This window comes from Vulpes vulpes, chromosome 11 (genome assembly GCF_048418805.1).
Source record: "Vulpes vulpes isolate BD-2025 chromosome 11, VulVul3, whole genome shotgun sequence".
NCBI lineage: Eukaryota > Metazoa > Chordata > Mammalia > Carnivora > Canidae > Vulpes > Vulpes vulpes.
This window is the reverse complement of record NC_132790.1, coordinates 42,523,515-42,534,961: the sequence shown is the minus strand read 5'-3', so window position 1 is coordinate 42,534,961 and position 11,447 is coordinate 42,523,515. Positions and strand designations below refer to the sequence as shown.

Genomic DNA, 11,447 nt, shown 5'->3' with positions numbered 1-11,447 from the left:
CCATTAGTATTTTGTTTAGTTCTTTTTGTTTACACTCTCCTGTGCTAGACTTTGAAGTCCATGATGGCAGAGACTATACTAACATTGTTTGCTACCATAGCCCCTGCATCTAGCATAGTCCCTGGCACATGGAAAGTGTTCCATAAATGTGTTTGGATACATTAAATATTTCTAAATATTTTCTTTTATGTACCTGTGAAGCAATAGTCAACAACTTTCAACACCTATTCTTGAGTGAGTAGAACATGCAGGGCACTCTGCCAGGGCCTACTGAAACAAAGATACAAACAGAGATATGGTTTCTGTCCTACAGGGGTTCACAGTATAGCGAGAGACTCAAGTAATTATAATACAAGGGGAAAAGATTTATAAGAGATATGAATAGGAGGAAATAATTGGGATATAATCCAGGAAGTTAAAGTGAGGAAAAGAAAGAAAGGAATCTCCAGGGTTGCCATTCAAATGGTTACATTCTTTATGTTTCTATTCTGATACAGCTTTTCCCCATAACCCCTTCCAATTTATAATATCTGGAGCAGAAGTGACAGTAAGTATCTTCTCAAGTAGTGGTATATGAAAACCAATTTTTTTTTAAAAAAGATTTTATTTATTTACTCATGAGAGACGCACAGAGAGAGGCAGAGACATAGGCAGAAGGAGAAGCAGGCTCCCTGTGGGGAGCCTGATGCAGGACTTCCATCCCAGGGCCCCGGGATCACGACCTGAGCCAAAGGCAGATGCTCAACCACTTAGGTGCCCCCAAAACCATAATTTTCTTGAATCTTATGATTATCCCTATCATTTGGCTTGTCTTCATATCACTGTCCAAAGACACTGAGTCTAACTGCCTGTGGTGGCTCAGGCTTCTCCAAAGAAGCCCAGGCCTGTATTATAGGTCAGGCTTTTTTTTTTCCCCTCCACACTACCAGATCTGCTTTCCTGTTGCTGAGATTAGAGGACAATGGCTTTTGATCCCTTTTAGCACTCAAATAATAATGCTCTGTTACAACAGTGTCCCAAGTATTCTCATTACAATGTGTGGTTTCATGGACAATTACCTGTCTGATGCCTGTTTGCTTTCCCACTCATCTCTTTTTTTCCCACTCATCTCTAACCCAGTATTCCAGAAATGCAGATTAGGGAATATCCCTTTAGCTATGATCTAGAATAGAATTCTTTTCTATCTCCCCTAAATCTTTGTTACTTCTCAGGGACATTTCAAATCAAATCTTTTCTTTGGGGTTTGCATGTGTATGTGTGTGAGTGATCGGGGTTGATGTGAGGGAAAACAAACGGTTTTAGCAAATTATCATTATCACTAGTGAAACCTACAAAAGATGCAACAGTAAGAAAAATGTAGATAATATGTAACTGTGGCCTTTTTAATCTCAGAATTTTAGGGATCCCTGGGTGGCGCAGCGGTTTGGCGCCTGTCTTTGGCCCAGGGCGCGATCTTGAAGACCCTGGATCAAATCCCACATCCGGCTCCCGGTGCATGAAGCCTGCTTCTCCCTCTGCCTGTGTCTCTGCCTCTCTCTCTCTGTGTGTGTGACTATCATAAATAAATAAAGATTAAAAAAAAATAATCTCAGAATTTTAAATATTTAATACCATCATCATGTAGTTTTATCACTGGTCCTAGAAATGAGACCCCCTCCTCAAAAAAAAAAAAAAAAAACTTTCCTAAAAAGACCCCACTGCAATGGAACAGACCAATAGAAAAAGTGTTGTCTAGTGTCCCGACTTCAAAGCACTATGAAATGAAAAATAAATGAAAGCATTTTCAAAGATAAAATATTTTCCTTTCAACCCCAAAGCTTGCTTCAATTATTGATTCATCAAATCTTAATTGGTACACACTGAAGAGGTCAGCTTTGTATATTGGTTGAGAGCCCTAGCTCTGGCTGCAGATAGAATTTCATCTTTGCCATTTATTAGTTCAGTGTCCTTGGGCAAGTTACTTAGCTTTGTGTGCCTTAGTTCCCTTACCTGTAAAATGGTTATAAATATTAGAATTATCTCACAGGGGACGCCTGGGTGGCTGAGTGGTTGAGCATCTGCCTTCGGCTCAGGGCGTGATCCTAGGGTCCAGGGATTGAGTCCCACATCGGGGAGCCTGCTTCTCCCTCTGCCTGTATCGCTGCCTCTCTGTGTGTCTCTCATGAAAAAGTAAATAAAATCTTAAAAAAAAAAAAAAGAATTATCTCACAGGATTTTCATCAGAATTATGTATAGTGCATAAGAATATTTGATACCACATCAGTATAATTATTCTTAACCTTAATTTTCTTTCAGCCCTGATGTCAATATCCAATATCTTTGGAGAGCACCGAAAAATCCTTGAAGTGAAGCTATTTGATTGAATTAAGTCCTGAACTCGCGTGCATCCTGCATCTCTGGGAGAGGCCGCGGACGGCGGGAACCCACCCAGGAGGAGTCAGAACTCCAAGGGCTCAGGGCCGATCCTGCCCCGCATTCCCCCGGGAGCCCCGCAGGGTGCTCAAGTCTCGCAAACAGACGCCGCCGCAAACTGCAGCTCGGGGTCACGGGTAAAGCCCTCGGGGTTGCTGCGGGCCTGCGGCCCCGCCGCTGTCCGCCCTACCCACCCCGGGGCTCCGCAACGCCCCCTCGCCCGCGGTTATCCCGCGCTGTTCCATGGCCCCCCGGCCCTCCCTCGGCTCCCGCAGGCACTGCGCATGCTCCGGAGCGCGCGGGTGGGGTGCCCGGGGCGGGGGGCGGGGGCAGGCGGGGGCGGGCGCTGGGCGTGGGTCCCGCGCGGCCGGGGAGGCCTCCGCCTGTCGCGGGCCACGCAGCGGCGGGGGAGCGCGCTCGGGGCGGCGGCGTCCTGGAGACCCCCGAGGGATGGAAGCGGCGGCGCCGGCGGCGGCCGAGGCGGCGGGGCGCGAGGAGCTCGGTGGGTGCGGCAGCGGCAGCGGCGCGGGGCCTGGGCCGCGGGGCGCGGCGGGTCGGGCTGGGGCTCGGGCTGGGGCTGCGCGGCCGAGGCGGGGGGGGGGGGGGGGGCGGGGGGCTGTCGCGGTGCCCGCCGCGTTCCTGGCCGGGGCCCTCGGGGGGCGGGGCGGGCACGGCTTTGCATGGAAGGCCCAGCGGGGCAGCCGCGCCGGGACGGGGCCGAGCCGGGCGGCCGGGGGTGGGGGGGGGGGGGCGCGGGGCCTCCGGAGGGCGGCGGGCGGGGAGCCGGGGCGCGGGGTCCACAGTCGGAGGGAGGGAGGCCCCGCCCCCCGCGTCCTCCGCAGGGCTCCCCGCCCGCCGCCCGCCGCCCGCCGCCCGCCGCCCGCCGCCCGCCGCCCGCCGCAGCCCTGCGGGTCCCCTGCGGGTCCCGTGCATCCCCGCCCGCCCCCGCCCCCGGCCCCGACCCCGCCCCCGCCCCCGACCCCGGCCCCGGCGAGGCCGAGCTTCGCGTTCCTGCTTCCTCTGCTCTCTCTCCCCGGGGACGGGGAACGCGAAACGTCGTCCACGGCCTCGAGCTGTAGGAAAAACAAAAGCTCGGATGGGGTCGGGGCAGTCCTGTCCCTGCGGGTCGCTCGCCCCGCCCGCTGTACGCAGTATATTTAGGAATATTTTTAATTCGAGGCTGAAAGATTAAATGATTTTTTTTTTAAAGTTGAGCTTTAAAGCAGCAGTTCATTGCAGTGACTAATATGTTGGCGTTAAGCGCAGGGCACTTTGCAGGTAGTTTCTTTCAAGTCGTAATAATGGTAGAAATAAACCTGGCGTTTAATTATTTGTTTACTGTGTGTCAAGCGGCGCGCTAATTGCTTTACTTATGCATTGTTTCCTTTAATCCTTAAAACGATTGGGTAAGGTAGATTATTATGATTATCCTCATTTTATAGACTCAGTAATTCTAAGTTAATTAATGGCAGAACCCAGAGATGAAGTCAGGTGTATCTGACTGTTTTAAATTCCCTAATAACACATCTTAGGATGTGGGGAGCTGTGCATTCTTATGTGCTGCTGGTAAGAGCAGTATAATGTATTTATTCTTAAAAATGCACATATCCTTTCCCCCATCAATTTTACCTGTAGAAAATTTCCCAAGGAAATGAGTTATGTAACAAATACTTATCTCAAGAGGTGTTCACCATGTTATTTGTAGTTGAGAAAAATCTGGCAACTATCTAAACGTCCAGTTAAAAGAGATTGTTTAGGTGAATTTTGGTATAGCCATATAGTCTTGTACTTAATAGCCATTCAAAGTCGTATGGGAAGATGTTTGCCATATACATTTTTATTAACTGAAAAAAGATTCCAAATTATTTTTTTAAAGTTATGTCTGTTCATTCAACACATAAACATTAAGCTTCTCCTGTGTGCCAGACGCTGCTTTAGGCGCTTTGGGATACATCTGTGAACAACACAGATCAAGACTCCTGTTCTTGTGGGGCTTGTAAGAGGAGGCAGACAGTAAACAGGGAAGACAGCAATCTGTTATTTAGATAGCATGTTAAGCAAAAAATGCTATGGAAAAAAACCAGCAGAGTAAAAGAAATCAGAAGTCAGGGTGGGGGCTGGACAGTTATAGTATTTTATAAAATGGTCAGGATGCATCATATTGAAGAGATTTGTGTAAAGACTTGGAAGACACGAGAGATTTAGTGAAGTGTATATCTGGCAAAAGACCATTCCAGGTAGAAAGAACAGCTAGATTAAAGACAAATGGCAAGGAGGCTAAGGTGGCTGAAGCAGAATGATCAAGGTTGCAATGAGGCCAGGTCATAGAAGATCTTGGAGGTCATGTAAAGCTTTGGCTTTTATCCTGGGAGAATGGGGAGCCAGTTAGGGATTCAACACAGAAGTGACATGATCTGACTGACTTTCTAAAAGGATTACACGGGCTGCTGTGTGAAGAATAGACTGCAAGGGGCAGAAGTAGAAGCAGAAGGGTATTTCTGAAATGCAGAAAAGAGACGTACATGTTCCTCACAGGAGTATGGTTGTAGCAATGTGAGTGGAGAGAAGTAGTTAGACTCTGGATATACTTGAAAGTTGAACCAGTATGATTTCCTAACAGAATGGATAAGGGTTGAGAGTAAACCAGGAAACAAAGATGTCTCCAAGGACCTGAGTATCTAGAAGGATGAAGTTGCCATCAATTTGGATGTTATGGTGGTTTTATAGAATGTCTACAGATTTTTTTGATGCTTGTCTCTTCAAGAAGAAGAGCTCGATTTTCTTCCTTTGGAGTGTGGATTGGATTTGATAACTTGCTTCTAATGGATAGAGTATGGTGGAAGTGATGGTGGGTGACTTCGAAGCCAGATGCTAAAAGATACTGTGCCTTGCTCTCTCTTTTTTGGATAACTCACTTTGGGAGAAGCCAGCTGCCACGTTGTGAGGATACTCAAACAGATGTTGAGTAGGCAATTATATTTATTTCCAGAGTTAGTAAGAGGTCTGTTCTAGAGATAGAAATTTGGAAGCCATCGGCATGTAGGTAGTATTTAAAGCCATGGGACTGAACTCACACAGGAGTGAGTATATTGTATATACTCTAAAGTATCACCAGCGTCTATTTTTGGGTGGTGAGGTAATTTTAATTTCAAAAATGTTGCTTAGTTATATATATATTCTGATTTTCTACAATGACCAATTATTGTTTAGCTTTAAGAAGACTTTTTAAAATTGGATGTCTATGAAAAAGGCACCAATAGAGATGTAAAGATACAGGTTTCCTTAAACTATATAAATAGCCATGTGTATAACTTAAGATCTACACTTCATTTCATAGGCAGTACAGACCTCTGGAAGGTTTCTTGCTGTGCATATCTTTACCACTTCAGACATGAATAAATGAATAAGATAGTTACTGTTTCCATCTTACATAATCATTTGTAGATTTAGATAGCTACATTATGTTATATCAAAAAAAGAAATTATTTTTACTTAGTTTTAGTTTGTCCATTGTCAAAATATAAGTGATTTCCTTTATTTTGCTATTATAAAAGTAATGCAAGCTTATTAGTTTTTTTCTTTTTTGCATTTTCCAGAGAAAGACAGTAAAAGGTATTTAAGATCCCATTGCACAACCCTATCTTTGTTAACTTATTCCCATTTTAAAAATATATATTTGTTTTAGAGAGAGGGAGTGAGCAAGCAGGGGGAGGAGCAGAAGGAGAGGAAGAGAATCTCAAGAAGGCTCTGCACCAAGCGTGGAGTTGGACTCAGGGCTTACTCTCACCACCCTGAGATCATGACCTGAACTGAAATCAAGAATCAGGCACTTAACCAGCTGAGCCACCTAGTTGCCCCTTATTCCCATTTTTGATGTATTTCCGTGCTTGCATTTTAAATTAACTTTTTTTAAAACATCATTGAATTCATACTTTTTTTTTCATCCAGCTTTTTCACACTCAGCATGTTTTACTCAAGACTTCAAAACTATAATTTAATGTCAGCATGTTTTATAAAGTGGAGGTCCAGTAGTTAATTTAGCAATTTCCTGATTGTTGCGCATTTAGGTTGTTTCCAAATTTTCAACATAAATAATGTTTCAGTCAACATCTTTGTGCAGAAATCCTTTTTTTCTACATACTGACTTGTCAGAAGTGGAATTATGAGGTGATATTGCTAAATTAATGTGATTTTCTTTCATTCTAACTACAACTAGAAATTTAGGTTGATTTTAGGTTGGGAGATTGAGGTTGAGACAATTGTCTGGGCAGTATAAGAGATGATACAAGTATTGCCTAGTTTAAGAATGTTATAGTTTTATTTACCATTAATGTGTATGTATGGTATATCATGCATGGTGTATAATACTGAACGAAGCTAGTGTTTCTTATTCATCTATAATTTTTCCATTTGTAAACAAATAACTGTAGTTATTTGTAGTTTGATATCCATTGCTTAATAGTGTAACTTTTAATTATGTTACATCAGTGTTCTGATTTTATTCCCCACCTTCTTAACTTTGTTAAAGCTTTTACCATGTTAGGTTTTTGGGTGTCTCTCCATCTAGTCTCCATTTCCTCCTGGCTGGCATAACACATTTTGCCTACTCATTGTAGCTCATAAATGCTCAGAATTATTCATTGTTGGTAGTAAATTAACTAATTTCTTGTCAAAGATTTATATTTAGAATCCTATGCAGCATAATTTGCTTCTAGTATGTCATTGTGGGGTGCCTGGATAGGCTCTGTTGGTTAAGCATCTGACTCTTGGTTTTGGCTCAGGTGGCGATCTCAGGGTGGTGGGATTGAGCCCATCGGCAGGCTCTGCACTGAGTGCATTCTGCTTGAGATTCTCTCTCCCTCTGCCCTTCCCCCACCGCTTACCATGTGCCTGCTCGCTGGCGCTCTCTCTGTCTCAAATAAAAAATAAATAAACAATAATCATTGTGTAGGAAGGGGCAGAATGAGAAATGAGAAGATAATAAATACTAAAAAATAGTATACTAGTATAAATACTATAAATATAAGTACTATAAATACTATATATTATAATACTATTTTATAAACTATAAAATAAGTACTATAAATACTAGAAAACCAGTATTTATTGATGACTTACATGCCAAGGACTAGGCTCTGTGCTTCCTAAATGTTATCTCATTCCGTTATCATAGCACTCCTATTAGGTAGAAGTCACTACTCTCATTTTACACTTGAGAAGGTAGGCCCACAGTAATCCTGGTTAAAATAGGAATCAGATCATATCACTCCTCTGCAGAAAGCCCTCTATTGCTTTGTTGTCTTTAGCCATATGTGCTTTGGAAATGTGGTTTGTCCAAATGAAAATATGCTGTAAGTGTAAAATACACACTGGATTTCTAAGACTTAGTATGAAAAATAGAATGTAAAGTACCTTGTTAATAATTTTTTATGTTGATTGCATTTTGAAATGATAATATTTTGCATATATTGAGTTGCAGAAGATACTAAATTAGTTTTACCTGTTGCTTTTCTTTTTTTAAAAAAATTGTTACTATTAGAAAAATTCAAGTTATATTTGTGGCTCATGTTACATTTCTGTTGTTTAACAGTGCTGTAGGTGGGTCTCATATCACTCAGAATGGTCTGCAGAGCTGTATACCATCTGTCCTCTGTTACTTTTAATCTCTCCTACTATCTCTTCCTTCATCTCTCCTCTCTGGTTACTCTGGCCTCCTTCAGTCTGAAGTACACCAGGCTATATCTACATCCTCAGTCTTTGTCTTCGCCTTTGCTGTTCCTGCTGCCTCATTGCTGTTCCCCCAGATAGCCACATTATTCACCACTCTCCTCCTTCAGGTCTTCTTTAAAATCCTTCTTTCTCAATTTCTTCTTTCTCTTTTCTCAATAATATAGTGCTAACTAAAACTACAGGCTGTCCCCTGCAATCCCTATTTTCCTTCTTAGCATTTACCAATAGCATACTCTCTCTCTTATTTATTATGTTTTTCCTTTACTAGAATTCAAGCTCCATGAGAGCAAGAATTTTTTTTAGTTTTAGTAATTGCTTTATTCCCAGTATCTAAAATTCCTGACACATATTGGGTGTTATATTTGTGAAACTGAATGAAAAAAGATTGCAACCTCTTGTGTGAGTACATTCAATCAGAAGGCCTTTCGTGATGGGGTCTCCTGTTGATAAATGTTGGTGAGAGGCCATAACAGTCCATTAACAGAGGCACTTGAGAAATCCATGGGAGACTCGGGCATCTGCATAGCTCCTGCCATGTGCTCTGCCTGTAGGGCTGCTGTGCACAAAGCTTAGTACTTGCCAGTCTCTCCTCTAGTACATCCAAAGGCAGGCCATCAGAATTTATTGTGCAAAGAAACACAACTCCTGTGTCTTACTCAGCTCAGGCTTTTATAACAAAATACCTTAAGTTGGCTGACTTAAACCACAAACATTTATTTCTCATGGTTCTAACAGTGGGGAAGTCCGAGAACCAGTGCCAGCTGATTCACTTCCTGGTGAGAGCCCTCTCTGGTTTATAGATGGCCATCTTCTTGCTGTGTTCTCACATGGTAAAGAGTGTCCTCTTCCTAATAAGGGCACTAATCCCATCATAAGGGTCTGTCCTCACAACTTTATCTAAATGTCATTGTATGCCAGAGGCCCTACTACCTCCCAGCACTATCCCATTGGAGGCTAGGCGTTTGTTTGTTTGTTTGTTTGTAGGCTAGGGGTTTAATGCAGGAATTTTAGGAGTACACAAGCGTCAGTCCAGAACATCCTACTAACCGCATCCACGTACACATCTCTCTGGTTTCCTGCAATGGAATGGTTGCAGGAGAGAGGAGAGAAGATGAACACTAATTCTCCCTGCCTCCACTTCTCTGAGTGGGAGTGAACACTCAGAGTAAACAGTGGGAAGATTAGTAGGAGATGAGGTCACAGAGGAACCAGTGACACAACAGTGTGAAATAGCTCAGGGAAAAACACGGTCAGTGGTGCATCCTTGAACCTAAGCCAGGAACTGCTCACCAGGAAGGACTTGCAGTTCTTGACAACTTTAATCTTTTGTTTCCAATTTTATATATCTGTTGTACCAAACTCAGGAGGCTTTGATCATTCCTTTTCGGTTTCTTTCACCAACTTTTTACTTGAATTTAAAATGTTAGTGGATCCCCATTATTCTGTCTTCGGCTCTGAGTGACCTCACATCCTACCTTTTGATCCCAATTATTAATTACTTACATTCTGATGTAATTCTCAAATCTTTATATTTAGCCCCAGATTTTCTCCTTACTTCCAGACCTTGTTTCTAACTGCTTATTCAGGGCATAATTTCAGGTTACAGGACTTAAAAATTAAATTTACATTTCCTCCTTAATATTCTGCTATCTCTTTTACATATTTATTTGATCATTTGTTGAGCATCTACCATGTTCCGAATATTGAGGCTACGCTGGCAGATGAGTTGGATATCACTGCTGTCACTTCATGGAGAATGCAGACAAATAGAGTGGCCCATTACAATACAGTGTATTGCAGGAGGATTGTAGGGTGCTGTGGGGACACTCCGGAGGCAGACAAGCCAAACTTGGGGTCAAGGAAACTACTGGGAAGAAGTGGTGTCTAAGGGGGAGACTTGACGGATGAGCAGGTAGTAGATAGGGTTGCAGGGGAAGGATGGAATGGGTGAGTAGAGTATGATTCAGGAGGGAACAGCATATGTAAAGGCCAGGAGCAAGAGAAAAAAGGCCACTAGGGGAATAGAAATCATTCCTTATGTCAGAACTGAAGTCACAAGACTAGCTTAGATTCCCAGACCTAGTACTGGTAAGATTGGGATACCCTCCCAGGCTTTTAAGTTTGTGATCAAGGACTCTGGACCACACCCTGCTGTCTCCCTGTGTCTCCTTTCTCAAAGACAGTCACCTAGGAAGCATCCTCTGCTCCTTTACCTTCCACATCTCATTGGTCAACGAGTCTCACTCTTTCTGTTCTCTAAATAGCCATTCTTTTCTCTGCAACAAAATTAATTTAAGCTTTCACCAGTTTCTTGCCTGGACTGTGTTCTAATTGGTCTCTCTGACTCTAATGCCACTACTTTTCCAATTGATCCTTAACGCTGCTGCCGAGGGGATAGATTCAAATGCAGAACTGATCGTTTCAACCTTAATTCTCTCTCTGGCTTTTCACAGCTTATAAGATCAAGTCCAGATTCTTTAGCGCAGTTGAGAAAATCCTTTCAAGCTTTACAGCTAATCTGCCATATACACATGCATTAAATAACTAAACATAACCAAGGAGGTGCATGTTCTCAAGCGTGGAACGTCCTACTCATTCTCATGGCTGATGCCAATGCTAATAACTCTCCTGAAAAATTAAGAGTTAAATATAAGAAAATAATATTACAATATTTCCTTGTTGTCATGGCTGGTTCCTTCTGAGGGCTAGGAAAGAAGGATCTGTTCCTTGGCTTATCGATGGCTGTCTTCAAATTCATAGGGTATTCTCCCTGTGTGAGTCTGTCTTCATTCTCCCTTATTATAAGGACACCAGTCATACTGGATTAGTGGCCCACCCTACCCCGTGTGGCCTTTTCTTAACTGATTATATCTACAATGATCCTATTGCCAAGTAAGGTCACATAGGGACCAAAGGTTAGGACTTCAATCGATGAATTTAATCGATAACAATCATCATTATTCGTTATGTCACCCTTAAGCAGAAACGTGTTAATATTTTCATTCCAAAATTTATTCCATTGCCCTTGCTGACTCTTGAGTTCACCTGCATTTTTCTATTCATTCAGCTATTCAAATTGTCAATTATTTGAACTCTCTAATTTCTTTCTGCCAGAGGAGGTACAGTATGTTTTGTGCATTACTAAGTACAGTATTTAGGTTCTCCATAATGATAGTTATCACTACCAATATTTCAAAAACTGAACAATCTATTATTTGAAGCATATCTCCCAAGAGATCACAGCAGCAATGGAAAGTCAGAAAAAAGAAAAAGTCTTCTCACAGCTTAAAAAAATTTGAACTCTA

At 42.6% G+C, this 11,447-nt stretch overlaps 1 protein-coding gene across 2 annotated transcripts in view; it reads left to right on the top strand.

Moving 5' to 3' along the window:
- Positions 1 to 2,758: 2,758 nt before the first annotated feature.
- Positions 2,759 to 11,447, top strand: part of SLC36A4 (solute carrier family 36 member 4) — a 58,289-nt gene continuing 49,600 nt past the window's right edge. For both annotated transcript variants that reach the window (XM_072726173.1, XM_072726172.1), the window contains exon 1: positions 2,759 to 2,914. In XM_072726173.1, coding sequence (XP_072582274.1) covers positions 2,863 to 2,914 — 52 coding nt within the window. In that variant the 5' untranslated portion in view covers positions 2,759 to 2,862. The remainder of the gene's footprint in view (positions 2,915 to 11,447) is intronic.